This window comes from Vulpes vulpes, chromosome 3, assembly GCF_048418805.1.
Source record: "Vulpes vulpes isolate BD-2025 chromosome 3, VulVul3, whole genome shotgun sequence".
In the NCBI taxonomy this organism is placed as follows: domain Eukaryota; kingdom Metazoa; phylum Chordata; class Mammalia; order Carnivora; family Canidae; genus Vulpes; species Vulpes vulpes.
Genome location: NC_132782.1, coordinates 91,681,985 through 91,708,939, shown reverse-complemented (window position 1 = coordinate 91,708,939; position 26,955 = coordinate 91,681,985). Strand labels below are relative to the sequence as shown.

Here is a 26,955-nt window from a genome sequence, read left to right as displayed (position 1 = left end):
TGTGGGACTCGACCCAGGATCTCCAGGATCATACCCTGGGCTGCAGGCGGCGCTAAGCCGCTGCACCACCAGGGCTGCCCAGTCCTACTTGTTTATTTTTGCTTTTGTTACCTTTGCTTTTGGTGTCAAATTTGAAAAATCATTGCTAGGATCATGTCAAATTCTTATCATCTATGTTTTATTCTTGGAGTTTTATGGTTTCTCGTCTTATATTCAAGTGTTGAATCCATTTTTGTGAGCGATGTGAGACAGTGGATCAGTTTCATTCTTTTGCCTGTGGCTTTCCAGTTTTCCCAATCCTATTTATTGAGATACTGCCTTTCCTCATTCTATATTTTTGACTCCTTTGTTGTAAATTAATTGATTATGTAAGTATGGGTTTATTTCTGGGCTCTCTATATATCCTACTGTATTGATTTGTGTGTCTGCTTTTATGTCAATACCATACTGTTTTGATTACTGTAGTTTGGCAATCTAGTTTGAAATCAGGAAGCATGATGCCTCTAGCTTTGTTCTTCTTTCTCGAAATTGCTTTGGCTATTTAGGATCTTTTTTGGTTCCATATACATTTTAGGATTGTTTGTTCTATTTCTGTGAAAAATGCTATTGGATTTTTGATAAGGATTGTACTGAAGCTGCAGGTTGCTCAATCTTGTTCTACTCTGTTTCCCAGAATGGTCTCTTGCTAGGTGCTGTGGGGAGCTTTGACTGGGCTGGAGGAGCCTTTCTTCATGCATCAAAGGATAAATTCACCTTCATCAACATAACCAGGGTAGATTCAGACATGAATGATGCTTACTTGGGTGAGTAGAAAGGGCAGAGTAACTCTAAGAAGGGGTCAGGGTATGGCATAACTCAACTAGCATAGATTTCATTGGATATTTTGTGGGCCCTTGGAATAACTTTAAAGACAGAAATTTCAAAATTTCTATTTAATTATGTCAACAAGGGGAAATATAGTGCAGGATCCAGATATCCCAACCTACTAATCATGGGGCTACTGCATTGCCCCTACTCAAGGGATAGGTCTGTCAGAGGGGGCAGATTCTGTGAAGGAAAACACTTACCTTCTCAGATCACCATCTTCAGGTTATGCTGCTGAAGTCATCCTGAGGAGCAGGGTACAAAATCTGGTTCTTGGGGCACCTCGATATCAGCACACTGGCATGGTGGCAATGTTCAAAGAGAATTCTGGTACCTGGGAGACCAACGCTATTATCAAGGGCAACCAGGTAAGTGCAGAGCATGTGGAGCATAAATGCACAAACAGAGATATTCTGGGGGCTGAGATTCCTGGATGGGCATCACCAAGTGCCATGTGAGTCAGAGTTTTGTAAAAGGAGGTTTCAGAGGGCTTTGAGCTGGGAAATCACAGAATAAGCTTTGCATTTGTGTCCTCCCTTTTCTTTTTTTGGAGAGAGAGAGAGTGTGTAAGAGGGTTGTGGGGGCAGGGGCAGAGGGAGAAAGAGAGAGAGAGAGAGAGAGAGAGAGAGAGAATCTTAATCAGGCTCCATGCTCAGCATGGAGCCCAATACAGGGCTTGATCTCATGACCCTGATATCTTGATCTGAGCTGATATCAGAGTTGGATGCTTATCCAGGTGCCCCCTCACTTTTCTAACAATAAATAACGATACTTGACTTGTACAGAACTCTCTATGAGTCTCCCTTTACACAGAGCTGGTATTTAACCAGTATAACCATATTAATTATTAAAATATTGAAATAATTCCATATCTGCCTGTCAATAGCAGCTTACCCTCTTCCCTCAGCCCCACATTCTGGCCCCTTCCCCACTACTCTTTGAACTTCCCCATGATCCAGCAACTATGAGGTCAGACAGGGCACCTGAGGGGAGCTTTCAGACCTACTCCAGCTAAGCCCTTGGTCAGTGCCTGAGCAGTCCCAGTAGTTCAAGTTTTTGAATATCACCCCTGAAAAAGAGGTGTGGTTTCATCTTATGTGGAGCATTTTATGTGTTATGAGAGGCAAAAATTTCTAGTTCAAATTATTCTTGCAAATTCCTGAAATAGTACTGCACCCATGATATTGTACCTGTAGTTCTGTGTGTATTCCTTTAATTTCCATCACTGGTTCACTTTGACCAGCAATTAATGCATCATCTGTGGCTGAAAACAGTTAATTCTTTTTTTTAAAATGAATTTATTTTTTATTGGTGTTCAATTTACCAACATACAGAATAACACCCAGTGCTCATTCCGTCAAGTGCCCCCCTCAGTGCCTGTCACCCAGTCACCCCCACCCCCCGCCCTCCTCCCCTTCCACCACCCCTAGTTCGTTTCCCAGAGTTAGGAGTCTTTATGTTCTGTCTCCCTTTCTGATATTTCCCACACATTTCTTCTCCCTTCCCTTATATTCCCTTTCACTATTATTTATATTCCCCAAATGAATGAGAACATATAATGTTTGTCCTTCTCCAATTGACTTATTTCACTCATCATAATACCCTCCAGTTCCATCCATGTTGAAGCAAATGGTGGGTATTTGTCATTTCTAATGTCTGAGTAATATTCCATTGTATACATAAACCACATCTTCTTTATCCATTCATCTTTCGATGGACACCGAGGCTCCTTCCACAGTTTGGCTATTGTGGACATTGCTGCTAGAAACATCGGGGTGCAGGTGTCCCAGTGTTTCATTGCATCTGAATCTTTGGGGTAAATCCCCAACAGTGCAATTGCTGGGTCGTAGGGCACCAAAGAAACAAACAATCCAATCATGAAATGGGCAAAAAACATGAAGAGAAATCTCACAGAGGAAGACATAGACATGGCCGACATGCACATGAGAAAATGTTCTGCATCACTTGCCATCAGGGAAATACAAATCAAAACCACAATGAGATACCACCTCACACCAGGGAGAATGGGGAAAATTAACAAGGCAGGAAACCACAAATGTTGGAGAGGATGCGGAGAAAAGGGAACCCTCTTACACTGTTGGTGGGGATGTGAACTGGTGCAGCCACTCTGGAAAACTGTGTGGAGGTTCCTCAAAGAGTTGAAAACAGTTAATTCTGATACTTGAACAGCTTATCATAATTGTTTGCCATTGCTTAAATTCTTCAAACAGACTTTTCATAAATTTTATCAACACATATTGACTGTTGATGGCATCAGTGACTGATACATACCAGGTATGAGGTGGGGAGAATGTGTAGGGGAATTCCAGGAAGTCAAGGGTGGACATGATGCTACTTCTCTTTTTTGTGTGTGTGGTCCAGGATCACATGGAGAAAGTTAGCTGGTGAACTCCTTTCTCACACACAGGTATTATACATACAAATCATAATCAAGAATGAAAAATACTTAAACTGGGACAGTCTGGGTGTTATGAAAGCAAATGGGAAGGGCACCCACACAAGGGCATTAGGGAAGGTTTCCTGGAGAAAGTAACAGTTAAGGTGGAAGAACTAGAGAAGTGAAGAATGGGGAAATAAAGGGCCAAACAAGGGAGAGAGCATGAGGCAGAGTTCAGAGCGTGTGTATCGGGATGGGGGGAGTGTGGGTGAGTACACTGGGGAGAAGAGTAGGAAACAGTTTCATCTCAAATCTATCCACTCCCTCCATTTCTACTGAAATCAGCCTGGTCCAGGCCATCACCATCTTCCTCGTAGCCCTCACTGTAGTCTTGCTGGTCTCCCATACTCTCATTTTGCCTCCATCTAATCCATAGAGGGAGGGTGAACTTTCTAAATGAGAAACTGTTTATATAAATCTTCAGTTTAAAATCCTTTGTTGACTACAAACCAATTTTTAATGAAAATTTAAATGTATAAAAAGGATATTATGTATGACCAAGTATTGTTTATCCCAGGAATGCAAGTCTTGTTCAATAGTGTTGAGAAATGGATAAGCTGATTCTAAAGTTCACATGGAAATGCATGGGACAAAGAATAGCCAAAATAATCTTGAAAAAGAAGAATTTCCAATTTCAAAGTTTACTACCAATCTACAGTAATTAAGACAGTGTGGTACCAACATAAGGATAGGCCTACAGGTAAATGGAACAGAACTGAGAGTCCAGAAATAAATCTATACATCTGTAATCAATTGATTTTTGACAAGGTACCAAGTTCATTCAATGGGGAAAAATAATCTTTCAACAAATGGTGCTGGGACAATTGGATATACCCTAGCTCACAATATACAAAAATTAACTCAAAATAGATAAAAAATCCAAATGTGAGAAATAAAGCTATAAACCTCTTAGAAGGACATAGGTGAATTTTTGTAACCTTAGATTTGGCAGTGATTTTTTTTTTAACTTTTCTGGATTAAAAAAAAAATTAAAGCCAATGAAAAATTGAAAAATTATTCAGCCATCAAAAAGAATGAAATCTTGCCATTTGTAATGACATGGGTAGAACTAGAGGGTTTTATATTAAGTGAAATAAGTCAGTTAGAGAAAGTCAAATACCATGTGATTTCACTCATATGTGGAATTTAAGAAACGAAACAGATGAACATAGGCAAATGGAAGGAAGAATAAAATATGATAAAAACAGAGAGGGAGGCAAACCATTAGAGACCCTTAACTATAAGGAACAAACTGAGGGTTGCTGGAGGCAAGGTGGTCGGGATGATGGAGGAATTGGGTGATAGGTGTTAAGGAGGTCACTTGATGTAATGAGCCCTGGGTGTCATATGCAATTGGTGAATCACTAAATTCTATCTCTGAAAGTAATAATATACTACATGTTAACTAAATTTAATTTAAATAAAAATTAAAAAAGGAAGAAAGGAGAAAAAAAAGAGAAAAAAGTACCCTTTACAGTAGCACCAAAGATGATAAAATACTTAGATATAAATTTAAAAAATGTGTATGATTTCTGTATGCTAAAGGCTATGAAACATCAATGAAAGAAATCAAAGCCCTAAACAAATTGAGAGGTATAGTGTGTTCATAGACTGGAAGACTATTGTTAAGATATCAATTCTCCCCAGCTGATCTATATATTCAACACAATCCCAGTCAAAATCCCAGACATTTATTTTGTAGAATTGAAGCTGATGCTTAGATTTATATGGAAAATCAAAGAAAGTAGCATATGCAAAACAGTTTTAGAAAGAAGTTCAATAAATACTATTAAGTATTTAGTGGAGAATTCATACACTGCCTGATTTTAAGACTTACTGGAAAGTTACAATAATCAGGACAGTGTGACATTGGCAGAAGGATAGACATGAAGATCAGTGGAACAGAGTAGGTCTGGAACAGACACACACATAGTCAATTGATTTTAAATAAAGGCACAAAGACATTTTGATAGAGACTTCAATGGAACAATCAGACATCCACAGTAAAAAACAAAACAAAACAAAACCTCTACCAATATCTTATACCATATCAAGATTAACTCAAAGTAGATCATGGAGCTAAACGTAAAATCTAAAATATAATACTTGTGGAAGAAAACAGGAGAAAATCTCTGTGACCTTGTATTAGGCAAAGAGTTCTTAGCTGTAACATTAAAAGCAGGTCCATAAAGGAAAAACTGATAAATAGGACTTCATCAAAATTAAAAGTTTCTGCTTTATGAAAGACATATTAAGAGAGTGAACAGACAAGCTACAGATTGGAAAAAATATTCGCAAATTTTCCTTCTTTTTTAAATTATGTGGATGACAAAGGACTTACATCCAAAATATATAAAGGATTCTCAAAAACTCAACAATAAGAAATCAAACAGTTCAATGAAGAAGTAAGCTGAATATTTTAACAGACACTTCACTTAAGAAGATACATGGATAGCAAATAAGTACATGAAAACATCCTCTATGCCATTAATCATTAAGGAAAGGCAAATTAAAACCACTATGAGATACTGCTACACAGATACTAGAATGATTAACAAGGAAATAAACTGGCAATATCAAGTACTGACAAGGATGAGCAACAACTAAAACTCTCATACCCTGCTGTCTGAGTGAAAAATGGCATGCCTACTTTGGAAACAGTTTGTCAATATGTTATACAGTTCAATATATAGTCAGCATACCAGCAATCTCGCTTCTAGGTATTTACTTCGGAGAAGTAAAAACAGATGTTCGTATGAAAACCTGTGTGTGAAAGTTTCTAGTATCTCTATTCACAATTGCCAAAAACTAAAAACAATCCAAGGATCCCTCAACTGGGGAATGAATAGACAATCTATGGTATATCCATACAATGGAATGTCAGAAATACTGGAAATAAAAAGGAATGGACTACTTATATACACAACAACCTAACCTAATCTTAAATGTATTATTCTAGGTGAAAGGAGCCAGACATGAAAGGCTACATACTATATAATTCCATTTATATGATGTTCTAGAAAAGGCAAAACTGTAGAGATATAAAACAGATCAGAAGTTGCCAGGGGTCATATGAAGAGATCGATTACAGCCAGGGCATGAGGGAATATTTTGGGAGTGATGAAATTTTTATATCTTGATCATTGGTGGTGGTTACATGACTTAATGTGGTTGTTAAAACTTAAAAAACTGTACTAAAAAAGCTGAGTTTTATTGTATGTAAATTATACCCTGATCAACTTGACGTAAAGACAAAAAATCCTACTGACTTTAGGTTAAAGCTTAAATGCTTTTATTGGGCAACGAGTGAGGCCTCCTTCAATGGTGTGTGGGGGCAGAAGTCATATTGCAGTGAGTCATGTTTTGACATCTCCTGCACTTTTCCTTCCTAGATCTTGCCCCAGTTTGAAACTGCTAAATACATCTCCCTGTTTGTTACTATTTCCCTCTGCTCCACCTTGCTCCATGGAGAGCGCTGGAAGGCCCTGTGTTTCCACTACCCAGCCTTATGCTCAGCAAATAGCAAACTCTTGTTGGCTGAATGAATGAATGAATGAATGAATGACTAAACGGATGAGTCCTGTGGATGAATTCTACATGTGGACATTGAACATATTTTCGTTTTTTGGGAACATACTTTAAAAATTATTTTAAGAGGTAGACAGTACCTCTCAATAGATGCAAAAAAAATTTCTGTAGCAACAGTTATTTTTAATATAAGCCAGTCAATTCCTTGTTGGCCAGACTGCCAACTTTGAATTTTTTACCTCCCTAAAGACTTACAATATATTGCAAACTTATTCTGTATGCTCTTCCAGGCTTTTCTGTGTAGTTTTCAAATTTAACTTCTTCTTTGCTATATTAAGCATCTCCCTGGAACACGAATGTGGGTAGATCCTCAGCCACTGCCCATCAACTCCATAATATTTTCCTCCAGCTGGCAGTACATTCAAATGAGAATTTGAAGCATGCAGGAGATCACATCTGCTCCCAAGTGCTTTCCCCAGCCGGTATAATCTTTCCTCACAGGAAGAAAACATTTATACTTTGCTTTTGGTGGCAAGAGATGTGATCCCAGACTCATCTCTTTCAGATTGGCTCCTACTTTGGGGCCTCCCTCTGCTCAGTAGACATGGATAGAGATGGCACCTCTGACTTGGTCCTCATTGGGGCCCCCCATTACTACGAGCAGACAAGGGGAGGCCGAGTGTCTGTGTGTCCTTTGCCTCGGGGGGTGAGTGACTATTGGAGCCTGGGCTGAGTGGGGCCTTGGGTGTGGGGTAGAGGGATGGCCTCGGTTGGGACCTGACACTGGTTTTGTCCTGCAGAGGGCGAAGTGGCAGTGTGAGGTCATTCTCCGTGGGGAGCAAGGCCACCCCTGGGGCCGTTTTGGGGCAGCCCTGACAGTGCTGGGGGATGTGAATGGGGACAAGCTGACAGACGTGGCCATCGGAGCGCCAGGAGAGCAGGAGAACCGAGGTGCTGTCTACCTATTTCATGGAATCTCAGGACCGGGCATCAGCCCCTCCCACAGCCAGGTGAGGTTGGGTAACTGTCCCCGTCATGACAGTAGCCTTTTTGTGGTTGTCCCTTTCTAATTCAACATCCCCACAGCTGCCAGATCAGTTCTCCCAATACTACTTTTCAGAACCTTCAAAGGAAATAACACACTTAGTAGAAATTCTTGCCACAACTATAGGAGATGCATAGAGCATCATAACCCCTACTTTAAAGATAAAAAGTTTAAAAAAAAATAAAGATGAAAAGTTTAAGGCTCAGAGGTGGTAAATGGCCAGCTGGAAGTGTCAGGAGGTAGGCATTTCTTTCTTCTGAATCTCAGTTAGTCAGGACACCTGTGTGGCTCAGCAGTTAAGCATCTGCCTTCAGCTCAGGGCCTGATCCTGGAGACCCAAGATCGAGTCCCACATAGGGTTCCTGCATGGAGACTGCTTCTCCCTCTGCCTGTGTCTCTGCCCCTCTCTCTGTGTCTCTCATGAATAGATAAATAAAACCTTTTTTAAAAAATGAATCTCAGTCAGTCTTGGTAGAGTGACCGATAGTCCTGATTTGCTCAGATCTGTCCTGGTTTTAGTGCTGAAAGTAGGACTCGCACTTGGTTTAATGCCCTGCTCTTGCTCCTTGAAATTCATAATTTTTCAACAAGTGTTCTGCATTTTTGGGGGTCTGGATCATGCAAATTATGTAGTCCATTGTGTTGGTCACTTGAAATCTTGGTCACCACAGATGGTCTCCTTTCTGAAATGCCTCCCTTTTACCTGCTAGATGGAGTCCACTGTTCAGAGGGACTCCCACAGTCGGGTTCTCTCCTACCACTGCTAGCTGAAGCCATCTGGTCTTTCCCCCTTGGGGCTCTAGCTTTTTTCCAGCCTCCCATCTTTCTTATGTCTTTTTTTTTTTTTTCAGTTTTATACCTTTATTTGACAATCAGCGATTAGTTCTCATCCACCTTAACAGTCTGTTGATTTTTGAAAGTGGTGACAGGTATGTAGGTAACCAGCGTGTAGAGCTTGTTTGGTGAATCTTCATCCTCGTTACGTTTTCTGGACAACCTCACATGGACACGATATGGAACATTCCTTATTCCTTTGGCCCAGACAGCTTTGTTGAACCTGGTGTCAATGTGCACATCTGGAGTTCCCAACTCTTTGAGGGCAAATTTCTGGATCTCTGAGTGCCCAAGGGGCACGCTTCTTGAAACCCACCCCATGGATACATTTGTGAATGTTGATGGTGTATTCTCTGGCAGAAAGGCCCTTCTCCTTTTGCCACCCTTCTTTGCAGGAGCCATTCTGTCAGGCCCAAGTTGGAAAGGCCCATTTTTCTTATGTCTTTTTTCTCTCTGCCCCCACATTGTTCCTGACAAGTGCCTCATACCAGAGGCTCAATCCTACCAACACAATGAAATCACTTGAAGGTTTTAAAAAACAAAGATGCTTAGGCTGCTAGTAAGGGTTCCAATTTAATTGGTCTGGGGTTGGTGCCCCAGCTATCAGTAGAGTTTCCAGCATTTTATTTAGAAAAATTTCAAATTTACAGTAAAGTTGAAGAAATTGTACAATGAACACTCATATACTTACAATTTAGAATCTACAATGAACATTTGACTAGATTTGTTATCACAGATCCATCCTTTTGTTCGTCCTATTTTTACCCATCCATCATGGGTAGAAATTTTTTATTTTTTAATGCATCCCAAAGTCAGTTATTATGCCCCAACTACTTCAGTGTGTATATCACTAATTGGAATTCAATATTTGCTTACCATTGTATTTAAGATAACATTTATAGACAGGAAATGCACATATCCTTTGCCATTCAATGATTTTGACAAATGCATACACCTGTGTAACCCACACTCCTATCAAACTATAGAACATAATTACCACTCCAGAAAGTTTCCTCCTGCCCCTATCCAGTCAATTTCTGACCTCACTCTGGTCCAGAGGAAATCCTTGTTCTGATTATTTTCCGCCATAGATTAGTTTTGCCTATTCTAGAACTTCATATAAATAGTATACCATGTAGGCTCCAGTGTTTTATTGATTTATTAGACTTATTAATTTATTAAAATTTTATATCTTTATTAGTTTTTCTTTAAAAAATTTAATTTATTTTATTTTTTGGTATTTTTTTATCGGAGTTCGATTTGCCAACATACAGTATAGCACTCAGTGCTCATCCCATCAAGTGCCCCCCTCAGTGCCCCTCACCCAGTCCTTTTATTTAAATTCTATTGAGTTAGCATATAATGCAATATTGGTTTCAGGAGTAGAACTCAGTGATTCATCACTTACATACAATACCCACTCTGGTATTTTAAAGACACTTGTTAGTTGCTGCCAGGGCTAAGAGCCACTGTCTTATTTCTCTCTGCATCATGGAGCTTCTTTCCACTATTGTGTGAATATTATAATTAGGCCTCTTTCAGGGATCCCTGAGTGGCTCAGCGGTTTGGCGCCTGCCTTTGGCCCAGGGCGCGATCCTGGAGTCCTGGGATCGAGTCCTGCGTAGGTCTCCCGGCATGGAGTGGAGCCTGCTTCTCACTCCTCCTGTGTCTCTGCCTCTCTCTCTATGTTTATCATAAATAAATAAATAAATCTTAAAAAAATAATTAGGCCTCTTTCACTGAAACCTGTTGCTTCTCTGTAAATGGGATGTGAAAGCTCTGGTTTTACTTTATTTTATTACAAAAGCTTGACATGCTATATAAATTTATCAATCTAAAGTACGCAGCGAAAGCCCTAGTTTTCTGCTCTTATTTGCATCATAACTCATCCTGCAAAGGAAAACAGGGAAATGGGAGTATGCTTTTTATGTATACACACACACACACACACACACACACACACAGGCCCACACACACATACACTCCAGACCCAAAACTTAAAATAATGCAAAAAGGACATACTGTCCTTTTCTACTGTTCTACTATCCTATCCTGTTCTACTGTTTGTATTTTTTACTTGCTTTTTCTCTATGATCAGGGATGAGAGTGGTTAGTGTTTGAACAGGTAAGCATGCTGTGGATCTCCCAACTACTTAATTTTATATTATATCTAATTACAAAACAAAACTTCCTCCCAACAGAGTATACCATAAATTTTTCTCAAAAATTTTGAAGTATAATGTACATTTGGTGAATACACAAATCTTAAGTGATGAATTTTCACATACCTGTGGAGCCAAGTAAGCACCATCTAGATTAAGGTATAGCACATTCCCAGCAGCTCATGTTTTCTCATCCTTCCTTTTAATTGACAAAGCCATTTTTTCAAAAATATTTTATTTATTCTTGAGAGACACACAGAGAGAGGCAGAGACATAGGCAGAGGGAGAAGCAGGCTCCATGCAGGGAATCTGATATAGGACTTGATTCCAGGACTCTGGGATCATGACCTGAGCCAAAGGCAGACGCTTAACCACTGAGCCACCCAGGCGCCCCAACAAAGTGATTTTTAAGAAAAATTGTGATAAAATATGCACGACATAAAACTCATTATCTTAACCACTTTTAGGTATACAATTCAGTGGCATTAAGTACATAACAAAATCACTTTTAAAATTTCTTTTTAATTTATTTGTTTTTTGTCCTTACAGTGTTATATTTGCACATATATTAAAGAGTCAAAATTATTCTTAAAGTATCATTATGAAATATAACAATCACCACACTTACACTGTGACTTCTTCTTCATTATATCTTCTCTTGAGGGAACATTCTTGCAACTTTTTCAATAATTCTCCATACTTGATTGTGTGAAAATAATTCTCCATACTCCAATGACATGATTATTTTGCTGCTTCTTGATTATTGCTTTACCATGGACTTCCCATTATGGGAGGTGAGGACTGAGCTCTCTTTCAGAGAGCTTGCCCCCTCGGACCTTTCACCCTCTTGCCCTACTCCTTATATTTATATGAGAATTTTGGTAAGATCAATATTTAGTGTTTGTATTATCTTGACCATGTAAATGATATTCACCTAGTCAAATAGCATGCTATGTCACTTCTTTCCTGTAGAACTGTTTTTTTTTTTTCTGAAAACTTAGGTAATTGATGGAAACTTTGGGTGTCATCTCAAGGCTGTGGTCTAAAGCTGAATAGTTGCCCTAATTCCTTGAGAAGTTGTAGGAGAGGAGACTTGAGTGGAGCCCAGACAATCTGTCCTTGCATCATTCTGGGCAACTGAGTTACACACTTCCTATTCTTCCCCACTCCCTTTCTCTCTTCTTTTTTACCCTCAGCGAATTGAAGCCTCCCAGATCTCCCCCAAGCTCCAGTATTTTGGTCAGTCACTGAGTGGGGGCCAGGACCTCACAATGGATGGACTAGTGGACCTGGCAATAGGGGCTCAAGGCCATGCGCTGCTGGTCAGGTGAGAACTTCTTTTAGAGCACACCAAATATATTCCCTTTAAGGAATAAGGGAATATTTAAACTCCCTTTAAGGAGTGGCTTTGTTGTCTGAAGTCCTCTGATGGCCCTCTGGTGTCTCTACAGATCTCAGCCTGTGTTGAGACTTGAGGTGACCATGGAGTTCATACCCAAGGAAGTGGCAAGGAAGGTGTTTGTGTGTCAGGAAAAGGTGGAGAGAGGCCAGACTGCTGGAGAGGTCAGAGTTTGCCTCCGTGTCCGCAAGAACACACGGGACCGACTAAGAGAAGGTGAGTCTGGGTAGGTAAGTCTGAAGGGGTTAAATGACTAGAGACATTGATGAGTGGCCCAGCCTAGTCTTCCCAGCCTTCTGGCAGTTCAGAGCAAACTTCCATACAGGCTCTGACAGCCTTTTCCAAGCTTGACTGGAGTGAGTAGGCACTTCTTTGGCTGGATGGAGAGGCCCAATAAACCCCACTGAAAAGTGAGCATGTGGCATTCAGTTCTCCAGAGAAGCAATGGCCCCACACCTGTAAACTAAATAGGATTTTTTTAGAACTCAAGAGATAACTCATTTAAAGGGGAGGTTGAGTTGACGAAGCTAAACACAAATTCCCAAAACATTCAGACATGCATTTTATTACAACTAACTTGACTTCTTCCTTATCTCTTTTTTGGAAGAATAGCATTGTTTTTGGTGTGGAGGAATAGTAATGATAATACTAGAGAGAAATGAGGAGGGAATAAAATTAGGTTAATAGCAGTAACCTTACTGGGCTGAGGAGACAGGAGTCAGTTTGGGGTAGCCAGCATGGCTAGACACTGAGAGCAAAGTGTTAGAAATAGAGAATTGCATAGAAGGTGCCCCAAAACCTACATACGCATTCCTCTCAAGTTGTTGCCTGACTTCCTAAGCCATGTATGTCTAGGTCAATACTCTAAGAAATTCATTAGATGATAGAAGCTAAAGAGTTGAGCAGAAATTCAGCTCTCCAGTGCTGGGAAAACAGAAATTTGACAGGGACATCGGTAAGCAACTTGGTCTTTCTATTGGAATAATGTCTATTCAGACCAGCAACCAACAGAAACAATATAAATAGACTCATAGGTGATTTAGAAATTAGAGTTATTAGGAATTTATTTATTAAAAAATTTTTAAAAAAATTTATTTATGATAGTCACACACACACACACACACACACACACACAGAGGCAGAGACACAGGCAGAGGGAGAAGCAGGCTCCGTGCACCGGGAGCCCAACGTGGGATTCAATCCCAGGTCTCCAGGATCGCGCCCTGGGCCAAAGGCAGGCGCCAAACCACTGCACCACCCAGGGATCCCCGTTATTAGGAATTTAAAAAATAACTTCAGTTAATATCTTCAAGAAAAAAGAGGAAGTGACGGAGAACTTCAGAAAAGAACTGGAATTCACAAAAAGGGTGAAATGGAAATGTAGTACTGAAAAATACACTGAAATTAAGAGTTCAATAAATACACTTAATAGTAGGTTAGAAGCAGATAGAGAATTAGTGAACTGGGACATAAATAAATTGAAAATATTTAGATTAACACACAGAAAGGAAAAAGGATGAAAAATACAGAGAAAAATCATGAGACATATGGAACATGGTGAAAAATTTAATAAACATGTAATTGGAATTCCAAAATGAAGAGAGAGAATAAGAAAGAAGCAACCAAATAGTGGTACACAGTTTCTAAAACTGATGAAAGATATCAAGATTCTCTGCCAAATCAAAGCAGGATAAATATAAAGGAAACCAGACCACGGTATATTCTACCAATGTATAAAACATACATTGCACCATAGCAAAGCACAAACTACTGAAGATCAAAGATGAAGAGAAAAAAATAAGAGCATCTAGGAAAATATACTGAATTTTCTAGTATGTAACAGAATAGCTACCATTTATTGAGCACTTACTATGTGGCAGGCACTATATTAAGTGCTTTATGGACACTATTTCATTTAATTTTCACTGTATGAAGGAATAGTTATTATTCTCAATTTAAAAATAAGAAATGGAGACTCAAAAAGATCAGTCAGATAAGATGCCCTAAGTCATATGGCTGGAAAACAGTAGAGCTGGGCCTCAAACTCATAGCTTGTCTGACTCCAAAGCTGGGCTCCTCATCACTATGTGGCCCTGCCCCTTCAGGAGAGATTCAGAGTGTTGTCACATATGACCTGACTCTGGAACCAAGTCTCTCACATCCTCGAATTGTCTTTGATGAGACAAAGAACAGCACACGCAGACAGACAAGGATCATGAAGCTGAATCAGGAATGTGAAGCCCTAAAGCTGCTGTTAGTGGTGAGCAAGGGTTGGCCACACTCCTGGGTCCTCCAGGCATGGGTTGGGCTTGGGAAGCTGAGGAGGGCAGACCCTCAAACCCCTACTGTCTCTCAGTATTGTGTAGAGGACTCAGTGACCCCCATCATCCTGCACTTCAACTACTCTCTGGTGGGGACATCCTTGCCCTCATTCAAGAACCTCCAGCCAGTGCTGGCTGTGGATGCTCAGAGACTCTTCACAGCTTTGGTGAGTCCTTAAGCTGGGATCCTGCAGGGGCATGGAAAGGCCCAGAGATCAAATCATTGAAGCACATTTTATTTCATTTCACATAATTTTATTTCAATATTTTATTTTATTGTTTCATTTCACATCATTTCATTCTTTCCTTTCCTTTCATCATATTCTATTTTTTTCTGTAGTTTCCCTTTGAGCAGAATTGTGGCAATGACAGCATCTGCCATGATGACCTCAGCATCACCTTCAGTTTTATGGGGTGAGTTTCTTTTCCTCACTGCTACCTGAAAATCTGCACCACAACCTGGTACTCTGTTCTTCTCCTGACCCCTGAGGGAGCTAGGCACAGAGCAGCTCCTTCAGAGGTGTTTGTGTGGCTGCCCCATTCATTGTCTTCTCTCTCCAAGGGTGGCTCCTTCCTACCAGGACAGACTTGCCACATAGAGGCCCTCAGCATCTCATGGCCTGGCTTGTTCTTTCCACAGCCTAGACGCCCTGGTGGTGGGCAGTTCTCAAGACTTCAATGTGACACTGACTGTGAGAAACGAGGGTGAGGACTCCTACAGGACTCAGGTTACCTTCTTGTACCCACCTGGCTTGTCCTATCGGAGGCTGTCAGTGGTCCAGGTAGCCAAATCCTTCTCAGACTTTGACTTTGCTTTCCATGTCCCCACAGGAGGTGGTTGACATCACTACCTCTGTTCCCCTTGTCTTCCAGAAGCAGCTCTCATGGCGACGTTGGCGCCTGACTTGTGAGTCTGACGATTCCACCAATGGGCCTGAGGGCTGGAAGTACAGCAGCTGCAGCATAAACCATCCCATCTTCCCAAATTCCTCAGAGGTTGGGCTGTCTCTCTGTTTCTCTTTTGTTTTCTTCTGAATTCTTTTTTTTTTTTTTTAAATAGGTGCTCCTTCTGGGAAACAAACTAGGGGTGGTGGAAGGGGAGGAGGGCGGGGGGTGGGGGTGACTGGGTGGTGGGCACTGAGGTGGGCACTGACAGGATGAGCACTGGGTGTTATTCTATATGTTGGCAAATTGAACACCAATAAAAAATAAATTTATTATTACAAAAAAATAAAATAGAAGCTCATTTAAAAAAATTTTTTTATTGAGATATAATTCATATACCATGCAATTCACCCATTTCAGATACACAATTCAATGGCTTTTGGTATGTTCACAGTTTTCCATTCATCACCGTGATTGATTTTATTTATTAATTTTTTTACTTTGTTCTCTCTTTATTTTTCATTTATTTTCTTCAATTCTTTTTATTAAGTGCTTACTTTTAATTGTTATGTACATTCTTATATATTTCTTAATTTTCATTACTTTCAATGTACTTTAATTTTCTTTCTTATTTTGGGTCCAGATTCTTCTTATAAGTATTATTTTTTTTATAAATTTATTTTTATTGGTGTTCAATAAACCCACCACCACCTCCCCTTCCACTACCCATAGTTCGTTTCCCAGAGTTAGGAGTCTTTCATGTTCTCTCTCCCTTTCTGATATTTCCCACTCATTTTTTCTCCTTTCCCCTTTATTCCCTTTCACTATTATTTATATTCCCCAAATGAATGAGACCATACACTCTTTGTCCTTCTCCGATTGACTTATTTCACTCAGCATAATACCCTCCAGTTCCACCCACGTTGAAGCAAATGGTGGGTATTTGTCATTTCTAATGGCTGAGTAATATTCCATTGTATACATAGACCACATCTTCTTTATCCCTTCATCTTTCAATGGACACCGAGGCTCCTTCCACAGTTTGGCTATTGTGGACATTGCTGCTAGAAACATCGGGGTGCAGGTGTCCCGGCGTTTCACTGCATCTGTACATGATTGATTTTAGAATATTTTATTACCTCAAGAAAAAAACCTTGCTCTCTTTAGCCTTTAGCTCCAGTTCTTTCATTTCTACAAGCCCTAAGCAACCACTAATCTATTTTTTGTATCTAGATTCATCTATTCTTGACGTTTCATATAAATGGGATTATATAGTATGTGATCATGTTTTTAAGGATCATCCATATTTACAGCATGTGTCAATATTTAATTTCTCTTTGCTGCTGAATTTTATTTATTTATTATTATTTTTTATTTAAATTCAATTTGCCAATACTATATGTTGGCATATAGTATGACACCCAGTGCTCATCTCATCACATGCCCTCCTTAATGCCCATCACCCAGTTACCTTATCTCCCCCCACCTATCTCCCCTTCTGCAACCCTTTGTTTCTCAGAGTTAGGAGTCTCTAATGGTTTGCCTTCCTCTCTAATTTTTCCCCTGCTCACTTCCCCCCCCTTCCCTTATATTGCCTTTCACCTTTTCTTATATTCCATAAATGAGTGAAACCATATGATAATTATCTTTCTCCGATTGACTTATTTTACTCTTACTGCTGAGGTTTATCCATTCTTTAGTTGATAGATATTGGGTTGTTTCTTCTTTTTTTTTTTTTAAGAATTTATTTATTTATTTGAGAGAATGGGAGAGAGAGTGACCATGAGCAGGAGGGAAGGGCAGAGGGAGAAGCAGACTCCCCATTGAGCAGGGAGCCCAGTGCTGAACTCAATCCCAAGACCCTGGGATCATGCCCTGAGCTGAAGGCAGATGCTTAAATATTGAGCCACTCAGGTGCCCTATTTCTTCTATTCTTTTCACTCTCTTTTTTCTCTAACTCCAGGTCACTTTTAATATCACATTTGGTGTGGAATCTGGTGCTTCCTTTGGAAACAAACTACTCCTCAAGGCCAATGTGACCAGGTATGCTGTGTCCAGCTTCCCCACTTTGAGGGCCCAACCCCCTGCCCAGTGAGGACCACTGCCCTATAACCATGGTTCTCCTTTCAGCTTATTCATTCATTCATTCATTCATTCATTCATTCATTCATTCATAAATACCAACTGAGCACCTACCATATGCCAGGCATTGTGCCCAGTGCTGCTGGTGGGACAGAGATGGACAGGACAGCTATTGTTCCTGCCCTTTAAGAGATTATAATTTAGTGGAAAAGGTATACAGAAAAGCTCTCTGTTTCCCTTTAGTGATAACAACACGACTAGAACCAACAAAACTGAATTCCAACTGGAGCTGCCTGTGAAATACACTGTCTTCATGGTAGTCACCAGGTACTGGCTTCTAGGGCTTTAGCTCTGCCTTTACCATTGGGCTGGACATGGCTTATTGTGTATTTGTGTGTGTGTGTGTCTAGCACATGTGTGCAAGGGTGTGTATTTGTGGGTGTTTGTATGTGTGCACCTGATTGTACATATGTGCACAACCCAAGCTAGCATATCCTGTGTGTCTGACACACATGGCCTCTTGCACTCCATCCCGCTGGCACCCTCTCAGGTTGGCATTACCCATGTGCCTGTTTACTCCCTAACATACTTAGCCCAAGACCCCTTCCCAGGACACCTCTGATGTCCTGACACCTCTTGTACTTTCTTCTTTCTTCCATCAGCCATGAGGGCTCCACCAAATATCTCAACTTCACAGCTGCGGAGAAGACTAGCCACATTATAGAGCATTATTATGAGGTAGGTAGCTGAGAAGGAAGCCAGGGAGGGAAATCAATATGATGGGAATACAATAATGGGAAATAATAATGGGAGACATGCATCAGATGCCTACTATGTACTGGGCTCTGTTTCAAGCTCACTCTCACCCTATACACACACAAGCATGCACACACACACACACACACACACATACGTAATTTTTATTTTTTATTTTTTATTGGTGTTAAATTTGCCAACATATGGAATAACACCCAGTGCTCATCCCATCAAGTGCCTGCCTCAGTGCCTGTCACCTAGTCACCCGACCCCCCGCCCACCTCCCTTTCTACCACCCCTTGTTATTTTTCCAGAGTTAGGAGTCTCTCAACACACATACATAATTAACTCATTTTATCATTACAATGACTCTTTGAAGGAGGAACTATCATTATCTCTAGTTCACAGATGGAGCAACTGAAGCTCAGAGAGGTTAAGAGAACATGGTCATGGGCTCACCACTAGTAGTGGAAGAGCCCCTCCTAGTACCAGCCTGTCTGGTACTAGGATGTGTGTTTAACCCCTACACTCTTCTGCTTCCCAGAAAGCATTAAGAGGCAGGCTACTTGTGTCTGTGAGGGCTTATTTAGGTGTACTGGGCTGTCAGGAGTGGGGAGGCTGTTCTAGTTGGTGGGAACAGAAAGGCCAGAGCTCTGATATCCACCACTCTCCTCCCACTGTGCAGATTAACAACCTGGGGCAGAGGAGCCTCCCCATAAGTGTGGTCTTCTGGATCCCTATCAAACTGAACCAGGTGACTGTGTGGGACAATCCCCAGGTCACCTTTTCCCAGGTAAGTCTAGTTGGGTTTGGGAGTGACCCAATTCCTACCACCATAGTCCTGGTCTTTCCGAAAATCTCTGTTTCCTCTGTTGGGTTTTGGAGCCATTTTGGAGCCTCTGGACCTAGGCCATTTCAGTTTCCATGAGGGTGGACCCACAAGCCCTCAGTTCCCTCTCTTCTCACGTGTCTCTCTTTCCTTAGAACCTCTCCATAACATGCCACACCGAGGAAAGGCCCCCCCTTCTCTCTGACTTCCTGATGGAGCTTAAGAAGACTCCAGTTGTGGTGAGAATAAACTTAGGACCATGTGCAGACCCAGCACTGTTCCCTTGGTGCTCAGTACTATCTGTCAACTGAGTGGGCTGGGTGCATGGGCATTTTCTGCATCCAGCTTAGTCATTCTCCCTTCCCCAGAATTGCTCTATTGCTGTCTGCCAGAGAATCCAGTGTGACATCCTGTCCTTTGGCACCCAGGAAAAAGTCAATATCACCCTCCAAGGCAAACTCTCATTTGACTGGTATATCAAGGTATGTGAGAGCCAAGGCTCAGTTGGGCATAGACACGATACTTCAGGGGGCCCATGGGTCTAGCTCTCATCCTTTCTCGCTCATAGACTTCGGCAAAATACCTTGACGTTGTGAGCACCGCAGAGGTCTTGTTTGATAATTCGAAGTTTGCCCCGCTTCCAGGACAGGAGGCATTTCTGAGGGCCCAGGTATCTCTCTCTGACCCAGAGGGACTCTTGGAGGGAGGAAGGGAGGCTGAGCTTGTGGAGATCTCTGGGTAAAGAGATAGAGAGAGATAGAGAAGGGAGAGGAGAGAATGAGGGCATAGAGAGGGGTTAGTCATTGGGTTCAGTGAGTGCAAGGGGTATACAAGGTCTGACTGGGGAACCTCCAGAAATCTGGAGTTCGTCATCTTCCCTGATGTACCCTTCTTCCCTCTGCCACAGACAGAAACCAAAGTGGAGCCAAATGAAGTGTACAATCCTATTCCGCTTATAGTGGGTAGCACGGTGGGGGGCCTGCTGCTCCTGGCCCTCATCACTGCTGGACTGTACAAGGTATCCCCTTTTCCTCTCTGCTTCCCTCTCCCTTGCTGCTTCTTACGCAGCAGCTCATTATTGAGTCTGTTTCTTCAGCTATAAAAGGAGAATATCAATACCATTTTTGTGAAGGTAACTGAGTATTAACCCAATAAGGCAGTGCACTTAGAATGGCCCCTGATACAGAATGACACTACAAAGGGATTAATTTTTCTTTTCCTTCTGTGTTTTATTTCTTTTCTTTCTTTCTTTCTTTTCTTTTCTTTTCTTTTCTTTTCTTTTCTTTTCTTTTCTTTTCTTTTCTTTCTTTCTTTCTTTCTTTCTTTCTTTCTTTCTTTCTTTCTTTTCTTTTCTTTTCTTTTCTTTCTTTCCTGGCTCTAACATCAATGCCATCTCTTTCCCTGCCCTGTTTTCCCCAGGGCTCTTTATGCTCTGCCACATTGTCCTCTGTGCTTCCTGGTCCCTCTGGCTCCCCTCCCGGTTGGCATGGCCTTCACCACTTCCCTGGCTTCAATGGCTCTTACTCTTCTGTCTTTGCCTCCACAGCTCGGCTTCTTCAAGCGGCAGTACAAGGACATGATGAGTGAAGCTGGTCCCAGTGCTGCCCAGCCCCAATAACAGCTCCTTCCCCATTGAATGGCCTCTCCTGCAGCAAGTAGGACTTTGGTTAGACCAAAACACAGGTCCCCAGGCTGTTGGACAGACTCATCTATTAGGAGAGTGAGGTGGTAGTGTCTCATTCAGGAAAGAACAGCTTGGACTTCCATTCATGTGTGTGTATGTTTATGCAAGTGTGTGCATAAGCATGTGCATGAGTTGTGTGCTGGCTCAGATGTCTCTTGCATGGGGATGAGTGCTTTCAGTACAACCTTCAGGAAGAAGGGAATTGCTCGGGCCTCCTTGCCTGTGGGTGAAGGTGCCATTGGGCCTACCTCCTGACAGATGATGGCAGCTTTTGTGAGTGAACATAAAGGAAAATGCTCTTGCTGAAGGAAGAGAGACCTCCTTTCATGAGCGAGGACACAGACCTACAGGATCCTGTGCAGCTGGATGGAGACCATATGGAGGAACTATGGTAGAGCCAGGATCTGGTCAGTTACCAGGAGCCTGTCCACCCATTCCATACTAGAGGTCCAATGGGCAATGTTGTACCTTGCTTTATCTATGCATTTACTTATTATTTTAATATTACTTTTACTTTTTGGAGAGATAAACCTGTCCATAGTACAAAAATCAAAAGATGTGCAAGCATGTGTGGTGAAGTTTCCCTTCCATTCTGGTTCCCAGCCATTCAAATCCCTCCTAAGAGGCTGTCAAGGTTATGTTTCGGGGTCTCTGCCACAAAGATTCTAGGCATATGCAAACACATACACACAAACTTTTTTGCACAAATGGAACAGGTATTATTTATGCTGTTCTGGATCTTGCTTTATTCATTAATATAGCTCAGATATTTTATATCAAGACATAAAGTATTTTTTCATTCTGTTATTTAGAGCTGCATAATATCTCATTGTGTGGGTGGATATAAGGTATTTACCCGGTTTCCTTTGATATATTATTTCCAACCTCTAGCAATAACAAACAATGGTGAATTAATAAATTGAATATATGTCAATTTTGTGTATGTGTAAAAATAATTTATAGGATATATTCTCAGAAGTTTGAGTTCTCCCAGAAGCAAACCCAAGATACAAATTTGAATGAAAGAATTCTTGTTTATTTAAGAATGACCTCAATAAATAGGGAAGAGATGTGAGCTGGGAAGGAAAGTCATCCAATAAGGAGTATATTTTCAAGAGACACCACTGTGAGCCCCTGAAGCCTAAACCCATTGGGAGTTCTGGGAGATAGAATGCAAACCTCAACATCATCCCTCTTGAAGACAAAAGGAATTGGAGTATGTATACAGTTGACCCTTGAACAATGTGGGGCTTAGGGTCACTGATTCCTCACACAGTTGAATATCCATGTGTGACTTTTGACTCCCAGAACTTAATTGTTAAGCCTTACTGATAACATAAACCATCAATATCTAATTTGCATGTTATATGTATTATGTGTTCTTATAATAAAGTAAGCTAAAGAAAATGTTATTAAGAAAATCATAAGGAAGAAAAAATAACATTTGTAGTACTGTATGTATATTTATTGAAAAAATCCATATATAAGTGGACTTGTGCAGTTCAAACCCATGTTGTTCAAGAGTCAACTATACATCAATTCCATAGTTATTGGCAGACACACTTGGTGGGGAGAGGAGTCATTAATTCCCTGGCACTTCTGGCCTCACCTGAATGAGGAGAGAATGGGTTCTGGTGGCCAAAGAGATAACAGGTTCTGCTAGTTGGAAGTCTGACAGATAAGCCTATGCTCCCTTGGCAAGGTCCACAAGGGATCTAGGCAGGGCATCAGCAGCACTTGCTACCAAGGGTGTGTAAAGATAAAATTTTGATAGCTGTTTTTAGTAGCCTTCCCTCCTCAGGGGAGCACCCTCAGGGCCCATTCTCCCATACTTTTGCCAGTGCAGTAACCATGACTCTGGCCTTGATGTGCATCCTAATTTTCACACCAATCCTGCTAAGTAGCCACCACTTGCTATTTAATAATACCTGAATTTCTCTTATGAGAAAACTGAGGCTTAGAGAGATCATTCCAATTGCCTGAGGTCATACAGATAGAACTAGAGTGTAGCTGGGATTCAAATCTGGCTCTGTCTGGTTCTAAAGCTTTTCTCTTTTAATGTCCTGATGGCTTTTGAGGAATTGCCCTGCAGCAGGGCAGGCACAAGGGAGGTGTAGGGAGATGGTGGCTGTTATTTAGCTGTTATAATATTAGGTGAACCATATGAAATTGCCAACATGTTTATACAAAAATGACAATTTCATGGGGCTGATCAAAATATAGAAAATCATAGCTTAGATGGACATCTGTTCCAGGATAGAATCATATGATAGGAAGGATGTAGGGTTTATTCTGCTTGGGAAGGTGTGGGGAGTATCCCCAGGGGAGGCAACCCCTGACTCAAGTAGGGGCAGGAATGTTCCAGTCAGAGGGCAACATAGATGGGGCTGAAGAGTAGGCAGGAGCTTGGGCATATGTGCTTGGTAGGCCAGAAATAGGAGTTTCAATTTTACTCAAAGTGCGATATGATGTCATTAAAGGGTGACTAATGAGACAATGGTCCTTTGTATTCTTGGAGGTGTCAGCACATGTCATCTTTAGATGATGCTACACAATTTCCTCTTCTGACTTCAAAATCTGTTAAAAATGTTTTTCTACTTCCTTAAGTTGAAAAATAAAAGATCTTAATATCTCTGGAAGTCCTTCACTGACCCAAGAAAGGAGGGGGCCTCTGTATTTGCAGGGACCTGTCTTTGAATGAACAGTTAAGGTCCTGTGGGTTCAGAGTCCGCATTTACATCATTGAATTGGAGGCTTGTGTTGAATTTAGCCAGATAGGAGCTTTATGATGGGTTGGAAAATAAATAATTTCTAGTGACAAATTACCCTAGCATGACCACAAAGTTACTAATAAACAGGGCCATAAATCTCTCACGATAAGCAGCCAAACCCAGGAAAATCTTCTCTTGTTTTTACTTTTTGGGGTCCCTTGCTTCAGAATAAATAAATCCCTTCAGTCTCTATCCCCATTTTCTTACTTAGTAATAGGATTCTTATCTGGGCCATCATGGAAGATTGTTAGAATTATGACCCTCAGTGAATTGTGTCTCCTTGTGTCCCACTCATTTGCAATGGGACACTGCTGCTCTTCCCATCAAGTGAAGGTGCCTGTCTCTACCACCTGGAATCTGAACTGGTCTTGTGGCTTGCTTTGACCAATAAAATGTGGTAGCTTAAGGGATGTGTAGGAGTTCCAGAGCCTAGGCCAAGAAGCACTACAGCTTCTGCTCTTACCCTCTCAGAATCCTGGAACCACCATCCTGAGACCCATCTAGCTTATTGGAGAATGAGCTGGGCAGCCCGGGTGGCTCAGCAGTTTAGTGCCGCCTTCAGCCCAGGATGTGATCCTGGAGGCTTGGGATCGAGTCCCGTGTCAGGCTCCCTGCATGGAGCCTGCTTCTCCCTCTGCCTGTGTCTCTGCCTCTCTCTCTCTCTCTCTCTCTCTTCTTTCTTTCTCATGAATAAATAAAATCTTAAAAAAAAAAAAAGAATGAGCAGATACATGAAGATGACTAAGGCTCCCAGTTGACAGCCAACACAACTGCATGCCTGAGGCCATCGTGGCCCTTCCAGTCTAGCCCAGCCATTTGATGACTGCAGCCACAGGCAAGTCCAACAAAAGAACTTCCCAGAGTTGTAAGATATAATAAATTGTTGATATCTCAATCTACTATGCTTTGGAATGATATGTTATGCCACAATGGAAAACTAATATAGCTTCCCAGTTAAAGAGCACATTTCTCAGTTTCCTATGCAGCTATGATGGCCTTGTGGCTAGGTTCTGGCTAATGAGATATGAGTAGGGTGAGTGAACAACTTTGGAGTCAGCTCCTCTGAGAGAAGTGTCCTTCCTCTCTCCTTACCATCTTTTTACCTGCTGAGATGTGAATGTCATGGTGCACCATTTTGGACTTTGCAGATGAAGGTAACATCTAAGAATGCTACGATGAGACAAAAATAATCTGGATTCTAACTCTGTAGAACTACCAGGTTAGCCCTGAACTCCATAATCTCATATTATTATATATTATTATTATTATTATTATATAATCTCATATTATTATAAGAAAGATAAATAAACTCTAATTTTCTTTATGTTTTTTTTAAATTTTTATTTATGATAGTCACAGAGAGAGAGAGAGAGGCAGAAATACAGGCAGAGGGAGAAGCAGGCTCCATGCACCGGGAGCCCGACGTGGGATTCGATCCCGGGTCTCCAGGATCGCGCCCTGGGCCAAAGGCAGGCGCCAAACCGCTGCACCACCCAGGGATCCCTCTAATTTTCTTTATGAAACTGGTATTCCAAGCCTTCAATACAGCAGCTACCCCTGTATTATAATAATACAACTACTTTCTCAAAAGTTCTGTTTTCCTACTTGGTCCAAGAAACTAAGCTTGTGGTAAAGACTGAAGGTTTCCTGATGGTGATGCTAGTCCAATTCCTTGTATTTTAGTTCTCTCCTTCTTGTCAGGACTTATGATATGGCTGGCATCCAAAATGGGAGGCTGGGAGTGTCCCATTCTATCCATCCTCAAGATGGTCACAGATTTCAGTTATACATTCTCCATCTGTGGAAACTTTCTGATGAACCCACTTGGTTTGGTCTCCAGGATTTATTTATTTATTTTTAAAGATTTTATTTATTCATGAGACAGAGAGAGAGAGAGAGAGGCAGAGACACAGGCAGAGGGAGAAGCAGGCTCCATGCAGGGAGCCCGATATGGGACTCAATCCCGGGTCTCCAGGATCAGCCCTGGGCTGAAGGCGGCGCTAAACCACTAAGCCACCAGGGCTGCCGGGTCTCCAGGATTTAACCTCAGCCTCTGAGAGCACAAAGTTGGGATTACCTCCATTTATTCTTTCCCTCCCGGTGGCTAAATGACCTGATAGAGAATTTAACTAGCTTGTTTCCCTGTAGATGCACAAGAAAGGTACTTGGAAGGTATTTCTCCTTCCTCACTCTCAAGGTTACCAGAGACGTATTTTCAAATGATATGGATTTTCCTCCCCCAAGGAAAACTCACAGCCTCCCCACCCTTTTTAAAAAAATCCTTCCCACCCTACAACCCAGCAATTGCACTACTGGGTATTTACTCCAAAGATACTGATGTAGTGAAACGCCGGGACACCTGCACCCCAATGTTGATAGCAACAATGTCCACAATAGCCAAACTGTGGAAGGAGCCATGATGTTCTTCGACAAATGAGTGGATAAAGATGTGATCTATGAATACAATGGAATATTACTCAGCCATCAGAGAAAACGAATACCCACCATTTGCTTCGACGTGGAGGGAACTAGAGGGTATTATGCTGAATGAAATAATCGGAGAAGGACAATCATCATATGGTTTCACTCATACGTAGAATATAAGAAATAGTGAAAGAGATTATAAGGGAAGGGAGGGGAACTGAGTGGGAAAATTTACAGAGGGAGGCAAACCATTAAACGTGTCTAATCCTGGGAAACAAACAAAGGGTTGCGGAAGGGGAGGTGAATGGGGGGATAGGGTAGTTGGGTGACGGGCACTGAGGAGGGCACTTGATGGGATGAGCACTGGGTGTAATATAGTAAAATGTTAGCAAATTGAATTTAAATTAAAAAAAAAAAATCCTTCCCCCTTTCTCACAGTTTAGAAAAGAGATTTCTAACTGGCAACCCTTAGGCCAAATCCAGCCCTCAGATTTTACTTAGCCTGCATGGTTCTGCTTATTTGTTTTTTTATTAGTTGCTGACATTTTAAAGTGATTTCTTTCTTAAAAGTTTAATTTAAATTAACATATAGTGTATTATTAATTTCAGAGATAGAGTTCAGTAATTCATCAGTTGTATATAACACCCAATTCTCATTACATCATGTGCCCTCTTTCATGCCCATCACCCAGTTATCCCAAACCACCAGCCTAAAGTTGAGAGATTTCTGAGAGAAATCCAGATTTTGGCTTTTCTGGAAAAATGGCAGTGTGATAATTATGAGGCTGCAGCTGGGTAGACCCACCATGAACAGCTAAGACATGCCTCTTTACTTCATTCTATTTAGCTCTCCTGCTCTGACGCCAGGCCCATTGTATTAAAGGTGACTCTTGAAGGCCCTATGTGATCTGAT

The 26,955-nt window shown here is 41.3% G+C and overlaps 1 protein-coding gene across 3 annotated transcripts in view; it reads left to right on the top strand.

The window, feature by feature from the left end:
* ITGAM (integrin subunit alpha M) overlaps positions 1-21,781 on the top strand; it is a 59,477-nt gene extending 37,696 nt beyond the window's left edge. The window contains exons 11-30 of one of the 3 annotated variants that reach the window (XM_026011234.2): positions 674-803; positions 1,090-1,232; positions 7,416-7,556; positions 7,651-7,860; positions 12,088-12,218; positions 12,343-12,506; positions 14,396-14,550; positions 14,647-14,778; positions 14,952-15,025; positions 15,252-15,393; positions 15,485-15,607; positions 17,460-17,539; positions 17,822-17,905; positions 18,241-18,316; positions 19,020-19,127; positions 19,319-19,402; positions 19,532-19,645; positions 19,732-19,833; positions 20,071-20,181; positions 20,710-21,781. In XM_026011234.2, coding sequence (XP_025867019.2) covers positions 674-803; positions 1,090-1,232; positions 7,416-7,556; positions 7,651-7,860; positions 12,088-12,218; positions 12,343-12,506; positions 14,396-14,550; positions 14,647-14,778; positions 14,952-15,025; positions 15,252-15,393; positions 15,485-15,607; positions 17,460-17,539; positions 17,822-17,905; positions 18,241-18,316; positions 19,020-19,127; positions 19,319-19,402; positions 19,532-19,645; positions 19,732-19,833; positions 20,071-20,181; positions 20,710-20,781 — 2,376 coding nt within the window. In that variant the 3' untranslated portion in view covers positions 20,782-21,781. The remainder of the gene's footprint in view (positions 1-673; positions 804-1,089; positions 1,233-7,415; positions 7,557-7,650; positions 7,861-12,087; positions 12,219-12,342; positions 12,507-14,395; positions 14,551-14,646; positions 14,779-14,951; positions 15,026-15,251; positions 15,394-15,484; positions 15,608-17,459; positions 17,540-17,821; positions 17,906-18,240; positions 18,317-19,019; positions 19,128-19,318; positions 19,403-19,531; positions 19,646-19,731; positions 19,834-20,070; positions 20,182-20,709) is intronic. The other 2 variants (XM_026011235.2, XM_072753425.1) reach the window with 2 other exon arrangements.
* The last annotated feature ends 5,174 nt before the right edge of the window (positions 21,782-26,955 follow it).